Genomic DNA, 27,098 nt, shown 5'->3' with positions numbered 1-27,098 from the left:
AGCTTTCAAACTGGCTTCCCAGTTCAGATAAGAAGATAACAGTAACGCATGATGAAGATTCCGGAAAGAGAAGAAAACAAGTAAAAAATGCGCCGAAGTGTCTTCGGCGCAATCGAGTTTTCTGTACATCGTATAATAAAGGCCACCGAAAATAGATCTATCTTTCGGTGGTCTCGGTATAATGCTGTGTGAGCCGCGGCCCGTGAAACTTTAACCACGGTCCGGTGGTGGCTTGTCCTATATCGTTGCCAGATGCACGATCATGGCTAACTTTAACCTTAAATAAAATAAAAAAATACTGAGGCTACAGGGCGGCAATCTGGTATGTTTGATGATTGGAGGGTGGATGATCAACATACCAATTTGCCGCCCTCTAACCTCAGTAGAGGGCGGACGGACAGACAAACCCGGCACAATAGTTTTCTTTTACAGAAAACTAAAACCTGGCTATGTTGGACGCTCATTTTATTGCGAGCAAGGTATTTCCCCCATGAGCAAGTTGAGCATACATTTTCCCCACGAAACTTTGGTCCATATTTCGTAAATTTTACTTGAATAGCTGCCATATATGTAAGTCGTGGGTTCTTAGCTCAGCAAATCGGGTATGGCTTTGTTTTTTCTCTTGCAAAAGCTGTGATTTTCCTTGCCAGTTCTAAAAAGATGGTAGGAAGATGGTTCCTACAGTGGTTTGGTAATTCTTCAAGGCCACCATGCTTGTAACAGCGTTGCATGTTTAAGTCTCAGTTTTGTAGTTGACGTTAATATTTAGAGCTTGGAGTCAAACGAATACGCTGAATTTGTAACTTAAATGTTAACGTTTCTATGCATTGATAGAACCCATTAGACTTGTGAACGTTATTCGAAGGTAATTCTGAATCGGCTGACATTCACTGCATCACTGATAGATCTCCCGTGATTGGAGAGAAATGATAGGCCACAGTGCAAAAACTGTAGGAATTAAAGCATATTAGTATTCAGTGCTGGGAAAGAACTAATAAATAAACAGATAAAACTCAGTAGGATAAAATAGCAATTCCATAATCTGGCTCGCCATTCACTAATCCTTGAATAAGGATGATTGATGTCCACACCTTGTGATCATGTCAAAGTTTGATTTGTGGTTTTGTCAAGTTTCTTCATTGAAAAGTTACTGGTATAAGGTTCTCCTGTCTACAGAATTACATTTAATGCGGATATAAAATCGTAAGGCAAGGTTTTAATTACTTAAGTAAAAAGACCCCTTTCTGTCTGTTTATATTTTTTATTGAATCAAGTTTCCCTTTAGTACCTTTAGGCGTTTTTCAACTCCACAGAAAGGTTTTGTCGTAATTCACATTAATCGTGATCTTTATAATCGTACTTTCATTCATTTATCTTCCTTGAATTAAAAAAAAAAACACTGAATATGTTTTCAAGAACGTGATCAAGTACTTCTCAGTTTGATTTAGCTTAATTGGCTAAGAATCTGACCTTTTTGACCCTTTTCTTGTTTTTCACTGACCATGGAATGTCATTACTGGCTTCTGCAAATTCTAGCTGATAAAAGATGTAATGGATATTTTTAAAGTTTACAAAAGGCACCTTGGATATTTTCAAATGTCTTCAAAATGACCTTAGCAAAGCGCAGTTCTTTTTTGTTTTTCATTTTTATGAGTAATGTGACTCAAAAAATATATCATTCAGAAAGAGCTCAATATATATTGAGGATATATTCACCTTATGCAGCTCCACAGTGAGTAAGTGATATTTTAATATGAATTTGCCTTAAGCCTGAGTATTCAAACCAAACTATCTTTCAGATTTAGACAGGAGAACTGAAATACAGGTAACATACTACTGCACACCTTTGAGTATACCGAAGTATCTGGCAACAACCTTCCTTTCATTTAGAACGAACCCCGTACCAAGTATTTCAAGGAACCTCTCGAAAGTGGTCTCCCTTAACACAGGAGTCCTTGCAACACTTAAAATACTTAGAATGGGGGTTCTCTAATGCAACTGTCCTTGTTACGACTGTATAATCTTGAATGGTACGCGAGCTTTCTGAATCATTTTGTTACTGACGTTTATATAATCTTACTCCTGCTTTATCCTTATTGCACCTGTTTTTAGATGTTTTTGTGTATTTGTTGGCCTATGCAGTGCTTGTAAAGCCTTCTTTTACTATTACCACAGTTGCACCTCTATATACGTTAACATTAATGTGTAGTATTTTTACTCGTTGGCCTCTTAAAATATCGCAGTACATATTAACCTATTTGTACAGCATTTAAAATCCTAAGAAAATTTAATATTATGAATTACTGTATTTTAGATTTTGTCTTTGTATTTACAATGAACCCTTAGTAAATATGTGTGTATACACATTATAACTACAGTCACAACAGTCATGACTTCTTGGAACTTCCTATAGTTTTTAAACCTATTGTTTTTTAATCCTTTTATAAATTCTCTCACAACATGAACTATAAGGTTTTCTTGTTACTCTAAGCAGTTCTAATTATCTTGCTCAAAAAAAAATTATCACTGTCCTCTGAACAATATTTGCAATGAAAATGGAAAGAAGAAAGGAAACTTAGATTTCTTTCGTCCTTGCCTCTTTATTACAGGAAATAATTTCTAATGATCACAAAGGTAGGCGCTTATGCATCGAGGGACATTTCGACACATCTCTTTGCATTTATCGAGGGACATTTCAAAACATCTCCTTGTGGTTATCGAGGGACATTTCAAAACATCAATTTGCACTTATCGGGGGACATTTCAAAACCTCTCTTTCCATTTATCGAGGGACATTTCAAAACATTTCCTTGTGGTTATCGAGGGGCATTTCAAAACATCAGTTTGCATTTATCGAGGGACATTTCAAAACATCTCTTTGCGTTTATCGAGGGACATTTCAAAACAGCCTTTCGCATTTATCGAGGGGTATTTCAGAAAGTATCTTTGCATTTATCGAGGGACATTTCAAAATCATCTCTGCATTAATGTAGACTGCAAAGCCGTTCTCAAGGGTTTTCTGTAAATGACTGAAAAAAAAAGATGGAGTCACAGTGTTTACTAAGAAATAATTTGACAAAAGATAGTCAGTTTCCTATATGGGAATTTGGTTGTTTTCATACAGCGTCTCCCGAGTTCCTCGATAGAAAGCATTTGTGTGTGCCTGCAGAGTACGGTACGAAAATCATTTAAGGTCAGTGCTTGTCGGTATTTTGAAGGAAATGTTTCCCCAGATGTTACGCCCTTTCTGGTAAACACGAACATTTATTCCATAACTACAGGTACTGAAAGTTAATTTAGATGACCGTTCAGTTTTTTGCATATATATATATATATATATATATATATATATATATATATATATATATATATATATATATATATATATATACATATATAAAATATATATATGTATATATCATATATAATTTTTTATATATTTTTTAGGTTAAATTGAATATGCACAGATCCAGTAGAATACCCAAAATTGCTGAATTTCTTCCTTTTGTTTTCACAGAGAATTATTTTTGAAGTGAATTATCCTGCCTTTCAAGCCTGTACAATACACGTCTATGTACACAGATGCGTACATTGAGTCACACAGCCATCGGGGAAATTATTTAAAATGATTAAATCTCATCGTTGCTTTTCTTATTGTATTATTTTATGTTGTGCGTTTTCGTGCTCCTGTTATATATGATTTTATAAAACACTGATACAAATGCGAATCTAAAGTTTTAACTATTGTCACGCCGAGTGTTATGTTCCATAGAAGCCCTTGCCAAACCCTCATTCCACCTACATTCTTATAAGAAGAAGCAAAAGCTCTTAGGAGAAAATTACTGTCCGGATCCCTTTTCATTAGATGTCTGTCACCTGTCCCGGGGTCTGAAGGTAAGTGCACTTATTATTGTTTTTTATGCACTCTAATGACCACACATATTCGTGTGGTTAGCTTCTGCACACTTAGATTCGTCCCAGGAAAATCTGGGCTTATGGTAATATTTGCAGATTTATCCTCCGATTAGGCGGTCATATTGTCTGCATGTGTTTTTTTTTTTTTTACTGTGTTGTGACAGTTTTTAAAAGGTGCAAAGATGTGAATGATATTATCATTCGTTTTTTTTTGTAATTGTATCTTCAGTTATTTTTAAAGTAAAAAGCGTTTTGCTTCATTTTTACCTAGCTGTACAAGGTGCTAAAGATTTTTATTTTACTTCAAATCTTTTTTTTTTTTTTACAAAGTTATCAAGGTTTTACTACATTTCCATCCTGTTTCTACAAGGGGTGAGTATTTTGGAGTACGTTTCTACTCATTTTTATCTTGTGTAAGTGCATTTTTTAATGAATTTTCATTCGTGTTTGAGATTTAGAAGCTTGTACACACAACATTCTTATACTACAGTAATCTTGAAGACTGTCGTATGTGGTATTGGTGAAACAGTCTTCGAGATCATTTGAACGAGTAGTCGTGATGCCAGAACAGGAGAGGTATGTAAAGTGGTTTTCATGTGGCTCTTGGTGGATCGTGAGTCACTTCGAGGTTTTAGGTATTAACCCGGTATGTATCCACGTATCCACCTTTGTCGAAGTCCAGGGTAAACTCATGCAAAGAAAAGAGGGATGAAGGTAGTTTGATTGTTTAACTTCGGAACTACTGTACCTGTTTTATGCAAAGAGACTCTAGGATTGCCAGCTGCTGAGGAGCACAAGCGGTGCTACTTTGGCATGTTATCTACGCGTCATGAATCCACTTTGGTATGCGATCTACACTGTTTCGCCGTGTTTAGTACTAGCCCCTAGGGGATCAAAGTATTTATGTACGCCCAATTGATCCCCGAGGGGCTAGTACTAAACACGGCGAAACAGTGTAGTACGAGCCCTCGACAGAATTTTGAATTGATGATATTAATTGTGTATTTACATTTTTTCGCATGACGAAGGTGGATACATACCGGGTTAATACCCAGGTTTTACTCTCTCCTCGAATCTGTCCCAGTTGAGGTTGCTACATATAAGAGGCCACGCGTGAAGAGGGCTTACTTTTTATAATTACCAAAACCCCATTTATTCTCCTTAAACATTCAGTTCATGACGGAGAGAGCTGAATGATATCTTATAAGAATCACTTCGCGGTTGCCTGCGATTCGTGAAAAATTTACCTGCGTTTCATAACTAAAATGCTGTTCTTAGTCATTTGACGTGATTTTTATGAGCGATATCCTTCCGTACCAGAAATCAACCGTTTTAGAAGGTAGTAAGATATATGATTAATTATCAAGGAGTCTTCACTGACATTCGAACTCAAGCAACAGATTGTTTTATAGTCGATTCGCGTTTTTCAATTACTCATGTTACGACTGGTACGGTTGATATATATGGTGAGTGTGTCTTTAATTTACACACATGCATATATATATATATATATATATATATATATATATATATATATATATATATATATATATATATATATATATATATGTATGTATGTATGTATGTATAAATATATTTATTTATTTATATACATTTATATAAATAATATATATATATTTATATAATTATATATTATATATATATATATATATATATATATATATATATATATATATATATATATATATATATATATATATATATATATAAATTTTAAATGTTAAACCAGGAAGAGTCACTAGTAAAAAGAACACAACGGTCATTTCCACATTCAGTCTTTAACTGTCGAATCATGCGTGAACTCCATTTGTAGGAAACTTTCGTTTTCCTTTTTATTAAGCTTTTTTCTGCAAAGAATCTTTTTATCAACAGAATCATCACTCGTTGATCAAAAAAAGATGATTTCTGGTTCTTCTCGAAGTTTTCGGATTTTTCATATCCTAGAATTTTAGTCTGATTTACTCCTGCGGGGCGTATGCAGTAATCATTCAACTTCTGCTTTTATTAATACTTGTATGAATTGCATCTGCCCTCACGTGGAACGAAGTTCTCAAGTATATCGTTGTTTTGAGAATTTCTTAATGGAGTTCATACTTTATGGTAGTGTGTATGATTTTTCAGTTTTCCCAATAATAATGTAGCGCTCCTTAACCCGTTTTTAACTATCATTTGTTTTGTACTTCTTGTACTTTACATACCTATGAAATGTGATTTAAAGCAGACTTAAGAAAAATGTAAGCAACTCGTTCGAGGTATGTCGGCAGGCATTCTTCTTATGTGAAATACAACAAGAATTATTTTTACGTAGTGAATTATGGGAGAACCGTTCCTACATTTATCAGGATCTAATTGACATCACTGTATTTACTTACTCTGACGGTTTTCAGGCCTCAGTATGATTTATTATTGCACCAGACCGCTAATGTTCATTGCAAGTTTAATTTTTTTTTTTTTAAGACAAGGGACGTCAACCCCTTGTCGGCCATGGTCATTTATCTGGGATTGGTATCTGAAATTGCAGTATTTTCACTTTTATACTTAAAAGAGGTGAAATTCATTTTCTTTGCAACTATTAGTTCAGAGGCATTGATCCCTTCTTTGTTTTGTTCGTGTGAAACATATTTATTCATTACAGGAAATTAATCTTAAGACGAGATTTCTCTCTGTTCATACATCTGCCAAATGTTGCACACACCTTGGCACTCAGATATTATCTCCAAATATTGGTAAACTATTGTGTCGTATTTTATTTATGATGTAAATACAGTTAAATAGCCTCCATTTTACAGCTGCACACACAGTTTTTGCCAACATGATTAACCACTGCTAATCCTAGATGTTCCCAATGCGTGTGTTGGCACAAGTTTCATAAACAGACTGAACCTGATCCATCTTAAACATTTTTCTTTGATAGATGTTTGCTTCGTGCATGACACCTAAATATTGTTGTTGTTGCTAGGTGTTGATGCATGACTGTGTGTGGACTAATGGTGGGCCTGCCAGCCTGTGAATGTAAAAGCACGATTTGTTTGGCCATAGCTGCGATTATCAAGAGACAGTTTTAAAGTATCAAGGTCCCCGGACCTCCTTCCCACCAGCTACGTACTACGGTAACGACGAAGACGGAATGGATCAGATCGACTCAACCGACCTGGCAGTCCTTGAGGCGGAGTACAAGAAATTCAAGGCGGTGAAGTCTCGCTCACTCTTGAAGAAATACTTGACCCAGGATGTTTTCGACAAGCTCAAGCACCGCGTTACAGCCTCTGGAGCCACGCTTTACGATTGCATCAAGTCCGGTCTCGCCAATCCAGACTCTAGCATTGGAGTGTACGCACCGGATGCCGAGTCTTACACGCTGTTCCATGAGCTCTACGATCCCATCATTGATGAGTATCATGGAGGCTTCAGCCCAAAGGAGTACCACCCTGGCATTAATTTTGGGACAGCTGATGCGCTCGGTGATCTGAATGAATGGGGTAACTATGTTGTGTCAACTAGAGTTCGTTGTGCTCGATCCATTGAGGGTTATCCTTTCAACCCACTCATGACAAGTGAACATTATGCAGAACTCGAACAGGACGTTGAAAATGCTTTGGATATGCTGGACGACGATTTAGCCGGTTATTACCGCTCCCTGAATCGGATCACCATACAAGAGCAAGACGAGCTCATAGCTGGCCACTTGCTCTTCAAGCGAGGGGACCGATTCTTGGAGGCGGCTGATGCCTGTCGGTTTTGGCCAGATGGTCGGGGCATCTTCTTAAATTCGGACAACACTTTGGTTATATGGGTGAACGAAGAAGATCATTTGCGAATCATATCTATGCAGGAAGGAGGTGACCTTGCCCAAGTTTACGACCGCTTTGTGCGTGCAGTGACAGCCCTGGGTAACAGGCTTCCATTCAGTTTTTCGCAGCGCCTTGGTTTCTTAAGCTTCTGCCCAACCAATCTTGGCACAGCTATCAGAGCATCGGTGCACATCCGACTGCCTAACCTAGGAAAAGACAAGCGAATTCTGGAGGACGCAGCTGACCAGTTCAACCTTCAGGTGAGAGGCACTGCTGGAGAACACTCAGAGGCCAAGGATTACACATTCGACATCTCCAACCGACGTCGATTAGGCCTGACAGAGATTGAATGCCTTCAGGAGATGTATGATGGTGTGAAAGAGATCATTCGGTTAGAGAAGAGTATGGACAAGGGCAACAGCCGTAGTCGTAAGAATTCCACTTACTGATTTTCTTCACAAAATAAAAAAAAATCACGTCACACTTCACTTTCATTGCGCATCACTCAAGAAATATCAGATGCAACAACCGCAAGGTTACATATTGTAATGAATGTCACTCGAGCATGTTTTCTATGGTGTTATTTGGTGAAAAAACTGTATAAAGAGCATCAAGGAAATGTATGTTCACAAACTAATGCACAAGATAATAACACATAAAGGAAACTATTAAAGAAAATGTAGATATTTAACCTTAACAATTGTACAGTGTGCATGTAATCACTCGTTAGTATAAGCTTTCAGTGTGTCCCCCTCCTGCCCACCACTGGCAATATCTTATAAATGTTCACACAGCAGGAAGGGACTGCTAGGAATTTCTGTACCCTTAGTAACTATTGCATTGCTAGTGCTCTTGTTGGTGTATTTTTATATTTTGATATTTTATTCACAGACAGTTCATGGCTTCTAGTGTAATGCATTGTTTTGTGTTCTGAATAGGCGTTGTTCCTTATAATTCAGCTACTGCTGATTTTGTGGTGAAGTTAGATTTTATATGAATACACGTGAAATAACAAGTGTTCGATTTTCATTGCTATGAATTTGGTACTAATGCAAAGTTTCGAGGAAACCTAAGGAAAGTAATGACGGTTGATTTAGATTAAGACAGGTGTCATGAATATTTTAGTCTAAGACAATGGAAAGTCCGACATTTTGTGAAACTCATTTATCAATAAAAGATTATATCATTTATGTTTGGGTAATTCTGTCTTTAGATGTACTTATGTACATGATCTCCGTAGTCCAGCTATTATGCTTAATGAAGTTGATAAAACACAAACGTTTTACAAGTGCAGCGTCGTGTAATTCAGCTTAGACTTAAAACCAGGCTATATGCGCTAGTTTGTTTAAGGTATATAGGCATACAACATTGGTGTAAAAATATGAGAACGTAATATGAAATGACCTTGAGGCAATTCCAGTTTTAATCTAAGAAGTCAGTTTGACCGTATTTGATCAGTATGGAAATTATTTTTTATTACATTATAATGTATGTACAGTACTTTTTATGACTACAGTACTTGGGGTATGATATTTAAACTGTCGAGGAACACAAACCCAGGAGGTTATTTACTTATTTTCATAAGCTTCACCAGAATATCCTTTCATCTGTAAGTTTCCAAAACAACTTAGAGTTGAGATGAACTAAACTCTTAAGGTATGCGTTTTTGGTTTAGAATAATAAAATAAATCCCCCTAGAGGTAGCACCGGGCAAAAACCCCAGCAGTAGCCAAGTTCAGTGGGGTTAGGGAAGCAAGAACTGGAACGTGGATTTTCATATCAAAGTGAAAAATTGGTTTTCATAAACGCTTTAGTGTCTTTTATTAATTAACGCACGAGCAAAGAATTTTATTTTACAGATTTGTGATTAGCAACAATAATATATATATATATATATATATATATATATATATATATATATATATAGATATATATATATATATATATAGATATAGATATATATATATATATATATATATATATATATATATATATATATATATATAAAAATATATATATATATATATATATATATATATATATATATATATATATATATATATATATAAAAATATATATATATGTATATATGTGTACATATATATATATATATATATATATATATATATATATATATATATATATGTATATATATATATATATATATATATATATATATAAAATATATATATATATATATATATATGTATGTGTGTACATATATATATATGTATATAATATATATATATATATATATATATATATATATATATATATATATATATATATATATATATATATATATATATATATATATATATATATAGAGTATATACTTGAATGAAAAACTTGAAATTAATTCAGGAATGACTCGAAACATATTCTCGTTCTCCCGGGTTTAGGCAGTCATGGAAGCTGGTTGCCATATGAAATAGTGTGGCAATACTTAATTTTTTTTTTAAATGGGTGTTTTATGTTATTTACCAAACTCAGCCATACAGACTGAGTTTAGCCTTAGAACCAGAAATTTCTGTTAATGCTTTGTGTATGTAATATGCATCCTTCATTTCCAAAAGTCCATCCTCTAACCTCGTGCACTTTGCATATATACATATATATATATATATTTATGTATGTATGTATGTATGTGTGTATATATATATATATATATATATATATATATATATATATATATATATATATATATATATATATATATATATATATATATATATATATATATATATATATATATATATATATATATATATAAAGTGGGTATGCAATTGAAGTGAGTACTTTTTTACTCCAAGAAACATTAAAATGTTTTCTTTTTACATCAAGTCACTTCCTTGATAAATTTAAAATTCCTCATTGACTGTTGTTAACCTCTGGTGTATAAACTGAATTGTAGATAAAAACTTCTGATCTGATGGATAGTCTTTAGCCAGTATTTTACTTTTTCATAAAAGCTGCACGAAGGTTTTTGGGCATAGTCGCCTAGAAACTTTCTTATGCATTCATTACTTAAAAATTATTTGCAAGATTTTTTTATTTTCTGAAGATACATTGTATATATACTTTTTGTATCAAAATCTTATGAAAAGCAATCGGAATGTTCATGACTGAATATAGTGATATCTTGTTCGATGAATAATCTACATAGCTGTCTGGTATTTTGGGACTATCCATTAGAGCTAGACAACACGACAGACAAATTAAAACAGTAATCATCTGTTATAAACAGGACACTTATCACGCAGTAAGACACAATACTTTTGTCTAGCGTAGTATTCTATGTCAGAATTTCTGAAACATTTGGCAGAATATTATTTTCAACAACTTATTTCATCCTCATCATTCATCATTTCACTTCACCTAATCCATTGTTATATAAAAGCAGACCTATCAGAGTGGTAAAATGCAGGACATTCCAGTAGGACTTGCAAGCCAAACCTTACTGGATTGTATTGTAAATACAAAATGAAGCATGCTTGTATATGAGGCTGGTTTTCAAGTGTTACCAGAGAGAGTAACAAGATAGAGTCAGTCCTTTAGTATCTTGGCATGAAACAGTCAGCTACTAATAGTACCACTGTTCTGACCAAAAGGCAGTGACAACCCTTCAAGAACTGGGCAAAATAATGTACTTTTGCATTTCGGATGTGTGGCACTCTCTGCTTTTGGTCTCAGTGGCTACTTAAGGAGGGTAATGACACAAGCCAAGTTACTGGAGGCTTGAGTCTTCTTGTGTTATGGATAGAACTTGGTTTGAGACTTGCATGTTGATAGGACAGCAATGTTACTGTAGGTATGAACCGTAAGTTAGGTTAGGTTAGGATATCTGCCTCTCTGTTGAATCCTTAGAATCTGTAATTTAGCAATTTTATGTTACTTGTCATGAAAATCCTCAGTATTACCATAACATGCAAGTCAAAAGTCAAGTTGTACCAAAGCAGGTATATTGACACGGTATCGTTATGGTATGTAAAGTTCTTTATACAATAAGCAATGAGCGCGCTTTAGCAAAATTTCTGTCACGCGTAACAACTTTTATCTGCATTTTTACTTTCGGTCTTGACAGAAATAATTTTTTACTTATTTTTTGTGCTGCTTTGTTACTAATAGTAATTTATTGCACTGAAATAAGATGTATACTATATTCATTTTAAGGTATATGTATATAAATATGCATATATATATGTTTCTATGCATATGAAACTAGAATAACTTCACCAAAAACCATATAAAAAGCACAGCAGAAGCAACAATCATAAGCATATTCGAAACGTGAGATGAAACCAAACACCATATGGAAAATTGCAAGCACTGAGCAGAATAGAGGAAACAAGCCTAATGAAAATACACATTAGGCGAAACTGGTGATGGACTTCAGGTAAGAACCAGTATGGGATTATGGTTTATCCCACCAGTCAGGTATTATGAAGAGGGCATTCATTTGACTATAAAAAATTCTGTCTACAGAGGCAATCACAGAGTTGAGCTTTAGCAAAGCTGACGGTCATGAAACCTTATACATTTTCACAATAGCTGGCTTAAGTTCATTCTCCATAACTGATGGCAAAGTAGTAGCATGTTTGTTAGATGGGTAGTTGTAGACTTCACCAAGTGCAGATTGTTAGAATGACTGGATTTAGGTAGTTCTGTCCAACCATGCTAGAATTCCAGCTCTTTCCTATTTGGAAAAGGAAAAAGCTTTAATCTTAAGATGTGCAATATATAAAAAAAATTTTATCAGTTGAGTGTTTGATGTTGTGTTAAAACATCCACCAGCTGGTACTCCAACCCACGATGACGAAAATGAAACTAAACAGATTGACCCTGTCGCCTTAGTTTCACTGGAAGATGAATATGAGAAATTTGCTAGTACAGAGTCTCGCTCCCTCTTGAAGAAATACTTAACGCAGGAGGTTTTCGATGACATCAAGAGTCGGGTTACAGCAGGAGGTGCTACTCTTCACGACTGCGTCAGATCAGGCTTTGCCAACCCTGACTCTCATATTGGTCTGTATGCCCCAGATACTGAATCATACAGTTGCTTTCATGAGCTTTTCGATCCTGTAATCAATGAATATCATGGAGGATTTGGCCCAGATGATACCCATCCAGGTATTGATTTTGGTGAGCCTAGTAATCTTGGGGATTTGAATGAATACGGTGATTACGTTGTATCAACCAGAGTCCGTTGTGCTCGCTCGGTTGAAGGTTATCCGTTTAATCCTCTTTTAACAAGTGAACAGTATGCAGAACTTGAACAGGATATTATATATGCTCTAGAAGCATTGGAGGATGACCTAGCTGGCCACTATCGTGCCTTACACGAACTTACTCCAGAGGAACAGGAGGAGCTCTTAGAAAGACACTTGCTTTTCAAGGAAGGGGACAGATTTCTCGAAGCAGCTGGAGCCTCTCGATTCTGGCCTGGTGGAAGGGGGATTTTCTTGAACTCCGACGACACTTTGGTAGTTTGGGTGAATGAAGAAGATCATTTACGAATAATATCAATGCAGGAAGGCGGCAACCTAGGAGAAGTGTATGATAGATTTGTGCGTGCTGTCACAGATCTTGACAAAATGCTTCCATTAAGTGTTTCCGAGCACTTAGGCTTTTTGACCTTTTGTCCCACAAATCTCGGCACAGCTATCAGGGCATCAGTACATATTCGTTTGCCCAAGCTAGGGGAAAACAGACAGACTCTGGAAGAGACAGCAGATAAGTTTAACCTTCAAGTGCGAGGCACATCAGGAGAGCACACAGAAGCAGAGGGTAGCGTATTTGATATCTCCAACCGCCGTCGTTTAGGCATCACAGAGATTGAAGCTCTTCAGGAGATGTATAATGGTGTGAAGGAAATCATTCAGCTCGAGCGGAGTTTAGAGGAAAGCGACACCCAAAACTGTAAGGCCTCCAGTTATTCTTTCATGCCACCTTACCACTCATCACTGAGCTTGAGAACTATAAAGAATATTAGTTGATGTAACTTTGCCACTAAAGCACCATTAATCTTTTTCAAATTGCTGTATGTAAGTTTTTTCCTGAAAGGGGAGGAGACTTGCAGTTGCTAACCACAGACATGCACATATTTTTTTCTTGTTTGTTTTAATGGATATGTCGAAATGCTGAACACTGATAACTCAGTGTATTGAATGGTCAGTAATATTTATTATAGCGCTTGTAAATATGCTTAAAATATAGGTCCTCTAAATATTGCTCGCCTTTTGTTCTTAGCTGACAAAGTAGCAGACTTTTCAATAGTAAGAATTGATAATGCAGAGAGCCAAATGTTTTTCATGGTGAAGCTTTAACTTTACTTCTGACTTTTTTTATTTAATTGATTTTTTGACAAAAGTTAGGTTAACACTTGAGACCTTCCCCACCAAAAAGTAATTCCCTCATTTTACAGTGAAGTTTCCTTTGTCAGTTTCTACCAGTTCTTGTGGTCAAACATAATACCATAATGAATAAAGAAACAATTGATAAAATTGGTAATGTGTAGCGATGGTTATCATAGGAAATACTGCTAGTTGATATATGTTTTTGTAGAAACTTATGATGTACTATTTTTAATTTTACTTAAAAAAAATAATGAACTTTGGGTCTTCATTTTGTGCTCTTGTTGGCTTGCAGAAGAATAGTTACAAGATTACACAGCAGGTAGTATTTTGATTGCCTGCTAGTTACAGTTCACTATTCCGTCTGGAATATTTTGCTGAATTATGAGATTATTCATCTCGTACTTGATTCCATTGTCATCAAAGGTACTTTGATGACTTATGGCATACACTTATGGCATATACCAATGCATTTAGATTTTCTGCAAATGATTAAGGAACTAAATGTTACCCAGATATCTACTGTACTTGCGTTATGTACATTGGTTTTTGTCTTGTAAAACGAATTCTACCGTGTCTCTTGACGTAGTAAGTGAAGAAATCACCTGTGCTGCAATCACTACATTTGATGGAGAATATGAGAAATTTGTCCACTCAGATTCTCCTTGACTCTTGAAGAAATATTTGATGGAAAATGCCTTTGAAGCTGTTAGAGTTTTACTTCACATATGTCTACCAAAGTTAGGAGCACATAGGCAAATTCTCGAGGAAACAGCAAACAAATGTAATCTACAGTTGCTAGGTACTTCTGGAGAGCGCTCAGAAGCAGTGAATAACAGTATGTCCAGTCACCGTCGATTAGGCATTATTAAAACCCTTCTTGAGATATAATATGGTTTTAAGGGAAATCATTCAAGTAGAGAATAGCTTGGGGAACAGAGATGATGGAAGTTTGTGAGGGGCCAATCATTTCTGCTACATTGCACATACACAACGTTAATTAAGGACAGAAAAGGCAGACCGAAGATTACTCAATGTTGACAGTTTCAAATTTTTTAATACTTTTCAATATAAGTCAGTGTTAAAGTGAAGATAAAGTATAAGCAATAACATTTTGCTTTAAACTTATGCACATATCCAACCCAAGCTTGCAGACTGATTCATAAAATGAAATTTTGGGAAAATCAGAAGAGTAGAATGCAATTTTCTTGTGCTTTATCATATGTGAATACCTGTTCTTTGCAGTTCGAATTATCAAAGCAGTATGACTTGTAAATTCACAGTGATGTTGCTAAACTTATGTTTGTATCACTTGTCCTATAGCGGCCAGGTAGTTCTAGTTTATTCTTCACAATTATTTAAACAGCCGTATATACTCATATAAAGTTTACAAACGTTGATTTAGTTGAATGTCAGAAGTAGGGTTATGCAGTAACTAAACCATCAACATGTCACAACAACTAAATTAGTATGAAGATGTTGGGTCTTTGGGTGCATGCATTTCACATTAAACCTAACCCAACCAACCTGACCTAACCTAACCTATAATCCAGCTATAAACTCACCCCTGCCCTTAGTTTTTTATCTGATCTGGAACCCGTATAATTTGTCTAACTTAAATTCTTGATGGATTCGGTTCAACACTGAATCACAAAAGATGCACCGTGACGTATCTTGATATAATTTATTCCTAAAAAATGCTGTATCGGAAATGGTTGTACAGTAAATTTATTTTAAGTAGGAAACAGATATTGCTCTCAGTATTCAGCCTACTTGATTAGATTCAAGTTCACCAAATATTTCGTCAGTTGTACTTGGACACTTTACCAGAATAATCTAAAATACTTTTTTCTAGATAGAAGACTTATTTACTCTAGAAAGATATCACTCACAAGAACATCAGAACTACCAGCAATCACTAACAGTACCACTCAAGATACTTTACACTCTGAACTAGAAATCACCAATGGCACCGAGCCATTAAAGAGAATATTTCCATTTTGGGGGAAATTAACAAAAGAAATGTTACAAGCTTTTGCCTTTGTTTTGTGGCGTCTACAGGGATTAAATGAACTTCACTAAGCATTTGTTTTCTTCCTTTTCTTAAAAGTGGACAATTACCTATACTGATATACTTGACTCAAAGATTACTTACCTATTCAGTTAATCAGGCAGTTTTGTTTTATGTTATGATGACAGTTATGGTTATCTGCTGTAATGGTAACATTCACTTGTAGCACTCTTGACTGCATTGACATCTTAAATTTTGAATAAGAAAAGCCAGCAGTTAGTTTACCTGTTCAGAAGTGCCTAATTCATTGTATTTCCTTTAGTAGGACTATCATTAACAGGTTTCTGGTGAAAACTGACTTTGTTTAATTTTAGTGTTTGGAGAGAGAACATCAATAATATTGGCATAGATTAGGCAGTACAAAAGACAAAAGTTTTCCACAATTTGTAACATATATAGGGATTGATCAGTAGATTTTCTAATGTCAGCAAGATATTTTTATCCATTTTTAAGTTAAAGGAAAGTACAATTTCGTGAACTACTTTTAGAAAATGGGATTACACAATATATTTGTTATACAAAACACATATTAACTTCTACAGCTCCTGGTGAAGAAGCAAGTGACCAAGCTGACCCTTCTGCAGTGTCCTCTCTTGATGAAGAGTATGAGAAATTCACCAATACTGAATCTACATCACTTTTGAAGAAATACTTAACTCAAGATGTTTTTGACAACATCAAACATCGGAGCACAGCTGGAGGTGCCACTCTTCATGACTGCATTAGATCAGGTCTTGCCAACCCAGATTCTAATATTGGTCTGTATGCTCCAGATGCAGAGTCCTATGCCTGTTTCAAAGAACTCTTTGATCCTGTCATTGATGAATACCATGGAGGATTTGGTCCTGATAACATTCATCCAGAAGTTAATTTTGGAGACCCTGATGTCCTTGGTGATTTGAATGAGTGGGGTGATTATGTAGTGTCAACTAGAGTTCGTTGTGCTCGATCTGTAAAAGGTTATCCTTTTAACCCCCTTCTGACAAATGATCAGTATGTAGAGCTGGAACAGGATGTTGGTATTGCTTTGGAAGCGTTGGAGGATGATTTATCTGGGGTTTATCGTTCATTAAGTGATTTTAGTCCAGAGGAACAAGAAGAACTAATAGAAAAGCACTTACTCTTCAAACAAGGAGATAGATTTCTCAAAGCGGCCGGTGCCTCTCGGTTTTGGCCAGAGGGCAGAGGCATATTTTTGAATGCTGATAACACCTTAGTGATATGGGTGAATGAAGAAGATCATTTGCGAATAATATCAATGCAGGAAGGAGGCAACCTCAGTGAAGTCTACAGCAGATTTGTGCGTGCTGTGACAACTCTTGGTGACAAGCTTCCATTTAGTTCTTCAGAACACTTGGGTTTCTTGAGTTTTTGTCCTACCAATCTTGGTACAGGCATCAGAGCTTCAGTACACATTCGTCTACCTAAGTTAGGAGAGGACATGCAAACCTTGGAAGAAACAGCAAATAAATATAATCTCCAGGTACGAGGTACATCTGGAGAGCACTCAGAAGCTAAAGGCCACGTATATGATATCTCCAATCGTCGTCGATTAGGCATCACAGAGATTGAAGCTATTCAAGAAATGTATGATGGTGTCAGAGAAATAATTCAGTTGGAGAAGGAGATGGAAGACAACAGTGATGAAGCTTGTAAGCTTGTTTACTAATTCAGTTATCACACTTTTTCAGACAATATTTAACACTGCATTCATACACTGATAAAAACATTGGATGTTCCTTTTAAAGGACATTTATGCATTTTGCATCTCATTAACAATTCCTTCTGTTATTCAGATAATTCCTTTAACTAAATTCACACTTTATGGGTTACATATATATATTTTTTTTGCTTGTATTTTTAATAAATACACATGAGGAGGTTTACACTATTATATTATCCCAGCCTGGTACCTGAGAGACATGTATTTGCCTGTTACCCAAAAGCATCCTTATACACACAGTAGCCTTATAAACTTGCCTTCAGTTGACAAATATTTTTACAGTTATTTGTTAGTGAGTTGTAGAAATGTGATAGTTAAGTTTTAGGCCAAAAGAAAGGTAGAGACTTGGTATACACACACGTATTTGGATAGAATATGTTTGGATAAGATACAGACACTTTTTTCATCTAAACAAATTTTACAAGTTTTATACCTTAATGAATGAACTTATGATGTCTGCAATTGAAATAAATAAACGTTAAAATACCCAGGGTGTTGATTAGTGCACTTTTCTACTAGACACCTGAGCAGTCAGTTAGAAATGAACCGTTCCCTTTCATGACAGTAACCTTATAGTGTTGTCAGTGAGCTTCTCCTTCAGTGTATATTGACCTATTTTGTATTTGGTAGCATCAGGTTTGTAGACGTTATGGAAGACCCTTTCAAGAAGACCTATTAAGGGGCGAATATCCAAATTAAAGCTATGGAGCCAGACCATATATCCCTTACCAGTTACCAATAAATTTCTAGACAGTTTTACTGTAATTTACTAAACACTAGAAGAGCACAGACATTAGATATAATTCATGTTATAAAAGACTATTGCACTCATCTACTTCAGAGGCACTTTAATTAGAAAAGTAGCATCCAACACTTCAAAATGGCTGCTTTGTAATGGAAGATGAAAATGATCACCGTTAGAGTAGCATTTACACCTAGCACTGTAGTGTACAAAGGAGGTATAAGAAATAATGCCTCAGAAGTTGCGCTGCTGTGTTAGCTATTTCATATTGCCAAAGGAAATTATGCACCATGTTCAACATTATTTATCACGTGGGTAGCTTTGTAAGATTTGTCTAGTTGTTTTTCTGAGTTGAACATCATATGCTAATGCTTAATACTGTAATATCTTGATCCAGCATCGTATGTCTAGCTTAAAATTGTAGATACAACTTTCAAAGGAACTACACCTGAAAACATTCAGTATGTAATTGTAATAGCCACAGTGCCCTCTTAACTTCTCGAATTCTTTCATTTCTGTTGGATATAAAACACTAAAGCCTTAGATCCAAGTGCAAGGAATATGAAGTAATTCTGATGTCTGGTAGCAGGAATCGAACCCGCATCCCGAGTAATCAGAACGAGGTCATGTTGCCGATCTGACTGTGCTCAGGTCGGCAACGTGGCCTCGTTCTCATTACTCGGGATGCAGGTTCGATTCCCGTTACCTGACATCAGAATTACTTCATATTTCTTGCACTTGGATCTAAAGGCTTTGAAGTGACAAGCATATCCAAAAAAGTGTGACGAATTCGAAAAGGTAAGAGGGCATTGTGGCTATTACAATTACATACGTATCTGGTAAACAGTGACCTGTAAATTCTATATACGCAGTAATATGCATGATTAAAAACTCATTGTTGCATGTAGATTAAACATGAAATATAATCTTTTTATATCAATTCTGAATCAAAGCAAATATATGGTTTCAGTTACAGTGTACTCATTGTCAGTCTTTTTAGTGAATGTTGATTATACAAGTTATACATTAACATTACAGCCCCAGATGAAGATAAAACTGAACAAGTTCACTCAGCAGCCCTTGTGTCCCTTGTGGAAGAATATGAAAAATTCAGCAGCACAGATTCTCCTTCACTCTTAAAGAAACACTTGACGCAGGAGACTTTTGACGACATCAAAGATCGCACCACATCTTCAGGTGCTACACTCTATGATTGCGTCAAATCAGGTTTTGCCAACCCAGACTCTAAGATTGGTCTGTATGCCCCAGATGCTGAGTCTTATGCTTGTTTCAAAGAGCTCTTCGATCCTGTCATTGATGAATACCACGGAGGATTTGGCCCAGATGATATCCATCCAGAAGTTAATTTTGGGGACCCTGATGTTCTTGGTGATTTGAATGAGTGGGGTGATTATGTAGTATCAACGAGAGTGCGATGTGCTAGGTCTGTACAAGGTTATCCTTTTAATCCCCTTCTGACAAATGAGCAGTATACAGAACTGGAACAAAATGTCATTAATGCTCTGCAGTCACTGGAAGACGACCTAGCTGGAAGCTACCGTTCTTTAAGTGAAATCAGTTCTGATGAACAAGAAGACCTCTTGGAAAAGCACTTACTGTTCAAACAAGGAGACAGATTTCTCGAAGCAGCTGGTGCCTCTCGGTTTTGGCCGAAGGGCAGGGGTATATTTTTGAATGCTGATGACACCTTAGTTATTTGGGTGAATGAAGAAGACCATTTGCGAATAATATCAATGCAGGAAGGAGGTAACCTTAGTGAAGTTTATGGTAGATTTGTGCGTGCTGTGGCAGCTCTTGGTGACAAGCTTCCATTTAGTTCTTCAGAACATTTGGGCTCTTTGAGTTTTTGTCCCACAAATCTTGGTACAGGCATCAGAGCTTCAGTACACATTCGTCTACCTAAGTTAGGAGAGGACATGCAGACTTTGGAAGAAACAGCAAACAAATATAATCTTCAAGTACGGGGTACATCTGGAGAACACTCAGAAGCTAAAGATTACGTATTTGACATCTCCAATCGTCGTCGATTAGGCATTTCTGAGATTGAAGCTATTCAGGAAATGTATGACGGCGTAAAAGAAATAATTCAGCTAGAGAAAAGTATGGAAAACAGCAGTGATGAAAATTGTAAGGGCTCTATTTAATAGTTCTGTTATGCTTTTAAGGCAACTTATCCTGCACCCATACTCAATTTTGCATTGTGCAAGCACTGCTTTTTATTTTTGAAAATATTTTGTATAGTCTTTCAAACAAAAAAAAGATGGTATTGTGGAACTTGTTACATAATTCTTTGACTAAATACACATTTTTGGGTTCTTTTTAATTTCTAATTTACCAAGTGAAAAATGGACAACACTTCAACACTTTTAGATAATTGCCCATTATTCCAGTTTGTAAACTGAGAGATGTCTACCAATTTTTAGCGCTAGTTCAAAGCACTGTTTCTTACTCTGTGTTTTAAGGACTTCCTTTGTGGTTGACCAATATTTTTTTCTCTATGCCCAACCCAGTCATTCATTGACAAGGTATAGGTGGACTGTATTAAGTTGCAAGTCAGCAAAATAGGATATGTTGTTGCCCTATTATTAAATTTTTAGTCCCCTGCACTCTCTGAACCAACTTTCCTTGTATGGTTTATGAAACATATTAGTGTGAATATTGCGATAATTAAGCTAATATGCCAGGCATCTTTTTTCTCTGGAGGATTAACTTGAGCGAACAGTCAGTACTGAAAAGCATTCACTTTGGTTAGGTTTCTGGCTGATTACCATGCTTATTTGTATGGTTCCATTCATAGGACTTAATTTTTGCGTTCATCCTAAATTGGGTTTTGCCTTGTTTTGTATACCGTAGCACTGTATCCCATTATAGACAAAGGAAGTCCTTTTCAACTAAAGGAAAATAAAGGATGAATATCAACTAAACTTAGGGAACCATCGTCTTATCACTTTTCAGTTTTATTCTGCTCCTCTTGGTACTTCACTAATTAGCTAAACTTAGGAATACCACTAGCATTAGAATTAATTCTCTGTATAAAAGATATTTTACTCATTTACTTTTAGGACAGTTGAATGAGTCAAGTAACATTCAGCACTTCATAGCATTATAATGGAGCATGTAATCTGACACGGTCCTCTGCCATAAGATGTAGCAGTCTAGTGTATGAAGGAAATTGTCAGATGAGAGATGGGAATTTACACAGGAATTTAGCTCACCTGTAGTGCATTGTGCAATTACAAGACTGCACTGGAAACCTTAGATTATCGGTCATTACATAGTATGCATTTTTCCACATCTCGAAATTAGCATATAGTTTTACAGATGATATATCATTGATTAGTTAATCTTCAAATGGTAAATTATATACATTAATGATGATTCTAATATGTAACCTAAAATCAGGATTTATGTACCTAGTTTATTCGTACATGCAAAACCTTAGATGAAGTCAGTTTAAATACATAAGGCACTATACATAATTAAATAAAAGCCATCATTATGCATAAACTGAGACCAGATTGAATCACAGCAGAATGTGTGTAAGGCATACTTGTTTGTATTCATTATTTGATTAAAATGAAATTATTATACTTTTCATTTTAAAAAATATATACAGCAATTTTTCTTATGACTTTTGACTGTTTGAACTTTGCATCAACTTCTACAGCCCCAGATGGAGAGGATGGAAGTGAGCAACTTGATGCAGCCGCTTCTTTTCTCCTTGAAGAAGAATACAAAAAGTTCAGCGACACAGATTCTTCTTCACTTTTAAAGAAATACCTGACGCCCGAGATTTTTGACATTATCAAAGATCGCACCACATCCTTAGGTGCTACACTCTATGATTGCATCAAATCAGGCCTTGCCAACCCAGACTCTCATATCGGTCTGTATGCTCCAGATGCTGAGTCTTACGCTTGTTTCAAAGAACTTTTTGATCCTGTCATTGATGAATACCACGGAGGATTTGGCCCGGATGATACTCATCCAACGGTTGATTTCGGAGATCCTACTGCTCTTGGTGATCTGAATGCATGGGGTGATTATGGTATCAACTAGAGTTCGTTGTGCTTGATCTGTTGAAGGTTACCCTAACCCCCATTCTGACCATTGAACAATATACTGGACTAGAAAAAAATGTCAGTAATGCTCTGCAAACGTTGGAGGAAAGATCTAGCAGGTAACTATCGGTCATTAAAGTGAAATCAGTCCTGAGGATCAAGAGGAACTCCCTGAAAAACATTTGCTGTTCAAGCAAGGCGACAGATTTCTCAGAAGCAGCTGGTGCCTGTCGGTTTGGCCAGAAGGTAGGGGTATATTTGGAAATGCTGATAACACCTTAGTGATTTGGGTGAATGAAGAAGATCATTTCCAGAATAATATCGATGCAGGAAGGAGGTAACCTCGAGTGGAAGTCTACAGCAGATTTGTACGTGCAGTGACAACTCTTGGTGACAAGCTTCATTTAGTTCTTCCAGAACACTTGGGTTTCTTGAGTTTTGTCCTACCAAATCTTGGCACTGCAGATCAGAGCTTCAGTACACATTCGTCTACCTAAGTTAGGAGACATGCAGACTTTGGAAGAAACAGCAAATAAATATAATCTCCAGTACGAGGTACATCTGGAGAGCACCCAAGCTAAAGGCCACGTATATGATGTCTCAACCGTCGCCGATTAGGCATCACAGATTGAAGCCATTCAAACAAAATGTATGATGGTGTGGAAATAATTCAATTAGAAGAGCATGAAGACAGCAGTAATGAAAATAGTAAGGGCTCCAGTTATTAATGTTATTATGCATCTTTAGCAACACTTGCATTTTCCTATCACTTTTCTATTTTCATGGTATTCCATATCTAGTTTTCGAAAATAGTTTTTGGGGATTTGGTATGTAACGTTTTGGCCAAATACTAATTTGTTTTTTACTCTTTAATAATCTTAGTTTGCTGTCAGTTGTCTCAGTGTGGAAACTGACACATATGTTTGCCCGCATCCAAAATCATTATTCCATATGCATTGCTCTTACATAACTTTGCAGTTGACAAAGCCTTGTCTTCATGATTTAACTTTTGATTTCTTAAATAAAGATTGATCAACAGTTGATTAATTCGGCAGTTTTCATTGTGTCTCATGTTGAGTTATCATTCAGCTTTCAAGGATCACTTCAGTGCTTACATCCATGGCTTATATACTTGTTTTATATTTGGTTTTATCCACTGTATCTTACTCTGCCTTAGTTTTGTTTGTCACAGCAACTATAGATGGCAGAAGGCATGTAAAACTAGCCAAGTAAGAAACAGTTATTCTGCGTATTGTTAAGTAACATGGCCATGTATCAATCTCCATTACTATTGTATCTATGATAGAACAGTAACTGTCTAGTCATTAGCAGCACACAAACTTTGGATAATTTGCCATATCTGTATCTATTTACTCAACTGCTTGTAAGATAGTTACATGTGTCAAGTAGTAGCAAGCACATCAGAATTACTGCATTATGTTAGAGAACGAAGGTTGTCAGTCTAATTATTATTTAGATGCAACAGTCTAGTGTAAAAAAGCATAATACCCTAGATTGTAAATGCTTCATTGCACAGTCTTAAATTATTGACTGCTATGTAGTGTGCATTGTTCTGTATCTCATAGTTTTATGGGTTATATATCTTTAAATAGGCACTGTTTTTAATATGAAAGGGTTAATTACTGTTGTGATATATTTTCATCCAAGGTCTAAAATTAAGTCAATTATTTGTTCTCTATGGAAAAACTTTCAGTGAGTTTACACTTTGATAACAAAAGAAGTTATACATAATATCCGTAACTAGGACTGGTTTCATATAAAATCTTTGTAAATTATTGTTTTTAGGTATTCATTGTAAATAAAAGGGTAAATGTTATTGGTTTCAATTAAAAAGCAACCTAAGCCTCAATGATCTGATTGTGCAAAATTTCCATCAACTTCTGCATCCCCAGATGAAGCGGAGGGAAGTGAGCAAGATCCAGCTGCACCCATTTCCCTTGAAGAAGAGTATGAAAAGTTCAGCAACACAGAGTCGTCTTCGCTTTTGAAGAAACACCTGACGCCCGAGATTTTTGCCGACATCAAAGATCGCACCACATCCTTAGGCGCTACGCTCTATGATTGCATTAAATCAGGCCTTGCCAACCCAGACTCCCATATTGGTCTGTATGCTCCAGATGCTGAGTCTTATGCTTGTTTCAAAGAGCTTTTTGATCCTGTCATTGATGAATACCATGGAGGATTCGGGCCAGATAATACTCATCCAACGGTTGATTTCGGAGATCCTACTGCTCTTGGTGATCTGAATGCATGGGGTGATTATGTTGTATCAACTAGAGTTCGTTGTGCTCGATCTGTTGAAGGTTACCCTTTTAACCCCCTTCTGACCAGTGAGCAATATACTGGACTAGAACAAAATGTCGGTAATGCTCTGCAAACATTGGAAGAAGATCTAGCCGGTAACTATCGGTCATTAAGTGAAATTAGTCCTGAGGATCAAGAGGAACTCCTAGAAAAACATTTGCTGTTCAAGCAAGGCGACAGATTTCTCGAAGCAGCTGGTGCCTGTCGGTTTTGGCCAGAAGGTAGGGGTATATTTTTGAATGCTGATAACACCTTAGTGATTTGGGTGAATGAAGAAGATCATTTGCGAATAATATCGATGCAGGAAGGAGGTAACCTTAGTGAAGTCTACAGCAGATTTGTACGTGCAGTGACAACCCTTGGTGAAAAGCTGCCTTTTAGTTCCTCAGAGCACTTGGGTTTCTTGAGTTTTTGTCCTACCAATCTTGGTACTGGAATCAGAGCTTCGGTACACATTCGTCTACCTAAGTTAGGAGAGGACATGCAAACCTTGGAAGAAACAGCAAATAAATATAATCTCCAAGTACGAGGTACATCTGGAGAGCACTCAGAAGCTAAAGGCCATGTATATGACGTCTCCAATCGTCGCCGATTAGGCATCACAGAGATTGAAGCCATTCAAGAAATGTATGATGGTGTGAAGGAAATAATTCAGTTAGAGAAGAGCTTGGAAGACAGCAGTAATGAAAATAGTAAGGACTCCAGTTATTAATTATGTTGTCATGCATCTGTAGACATCACTTGACATTGCACCCATGCAAAAATAAAAACATTAGAAGTGGAAATAAAGTTTATACACATACACACATACTATCTAAATATATATATATATATATATATATATATATATATATATATGTGTGTGTGTGTGTGTGTGTGTGTGTATATATATATACATATATATATATATATATATATATATATATATATATATATATATATATATATATATATATATATATATATATATATATATATATATATATATATATATATTCACTAACACTTTTCTATATCTGAACTATTTCATATGTAGTTTTCAAAAGTTGAATTCTTTGAGATTTGGTATTTAAAGTTTTGATCAAATTTCCATTTATTTTTTACTCTTAATCATCATAACTTACTGTCAATTGTCTTAGTTTGGAACGTGATACTCATGGCTTCTAATGTTTATTTGTCATCCAAACTCATCATTCCATATGCATTATTTGTTTCATACTTGGTAACTGACAGATATTTGTCACATCATACACTAATAAGTTATATGTTGTTAGAATGTTGGGTTGTAAAGTCGATTGCAAGTTGGACGAAAGATATATACTAGATAAATGCACTTTTGATTTAAAACAAAAGATACAAGCACTATTGCTTTCTAAATCAGCTTTACAAGTATCATCTCCATAATTCAAATTTTTATCTCATAAGTAAACATCAGTTAACAGTTTCCATTGTTTCCTCGAGTTATCATTCAACATTCAAGGATCACTTCAGTACTTAGTTCTATGACTAACTTATGTTATATTTGCTTTTATCCATCATACCGTACTTTGTCTTGTTTTGTTTGTCACTTCGAACTGTAGATGGTGGCTGGCACTTGAAACTAGCCTCTACACTAAAGTAAACTTGTCATAAACGCGTTGGCACGTATCACATACAAATCACAAAGAGCCTGAAAACAAATCAGCGACTATAATAGTAGAGCAAATCTATTCCAAATGCTGGATAATTGTATGAAGCACTGGCTAGGACTACCAATTAATTATTAGTTTATGTTCACCAGTGTTTTTGATGTATGTGTAATAAGTTACCAATGGGATTTTAGGACATGTATTACTGCAGTGTGCAGAGTCACCCCTCAAGTAACATGGCCATAGCAGTCTCAAACTCCCATTGTCAATATGCCAGTACTTGATTTTTAGTTAATAAAGGTGCACAAACTGAGAAATCACCTTATCAGTATTAGTTCATTCACTAACTTCTAAGTTAGTTATAGGAGTTGAGTAGTCCTGGGCACTTCGAAATTGCTGCATTATCTTTGAGGATGTAGGTTGTCAGTCTTAGTATCATTTGGATTC

At 35.7% G+C, this 27,098-nt stretch overlaps 2 protein-coding genes and 1 pseudogene across 5 annotated transcripts in view; all 3 read left to right on the top strand.

The window, feature by feature from the left end:
* Positions 1-27,098, top strand: part of LOC136836372 (uncharacterized) — a 204,194-nt gene that overhangs the window by 145,628 nt on the left and 31,468 nt on the right. For all 4 annotated transcript variants that reach the window (XM_067100564.1, XM_067100563.1, XM_067100565.1 and 1 more), the window contains one exon: positions 24,612-25,715. In XM_067100564.1, the coding sequence (XP_066956665.1) occupies positions 24,612-25,715 (1,104 nt within the window). The remainder of the gene's footprint in view (positions 1-24,611; positions 25,716-27,098) is intronic.
* Positions 6,929-8,319, top strand: LOC136836374 (arginine kinase-like). Its single transcript, XM_067100567.1, has one exon. The coding sequence runs from the start codon at positions 7,064-7,066 to the stop codon at positions 8,174-8,176; it is 1,113 nt and encodes a 370-aa protein (XP_066956668.1). The 5' UTR covers positions 6,929-7,063; the 3' UTR covers positions 8,177-8,319.
* Positions 11,541-14,136, top strand: LOC136836595 (arginine kinase pseudogene; annotated as a pseudogene).

The sequence above is a fragment of the Macrobrachium rosenbergii genome, chromosome 56 (genome assembly GCF_040412425.1).
Source record: "Macrobrachium rosenbergii isolate ZJJX-2024 chromosome 56, ASM4041242v1, whole genome shotgun sequence".
NCBI classification, from domain to species: domain Eukaryota; kingdom Metazoa; phylum Arthropoda; class Malacostraca; order Decapoda; family Palaemonidae; genus Macrobrachium; species Macrobrachium rosenbergii.
The sequence above is the reverse complement of the archived record's forward strand: the minus strand, read 5'-3'. Positions and strand labels throughout refer to the sequence as shown.

What these genes read in the sequence shown, in the direction of transcription:
- LOC136836374 (XM_067100567.1), top strand. Translation starts at nt 7,064, where the DNA reads ATGGATCAGATCGACTCAACCGACCTGGCAGTCCTTGAGGCGGAGTAC.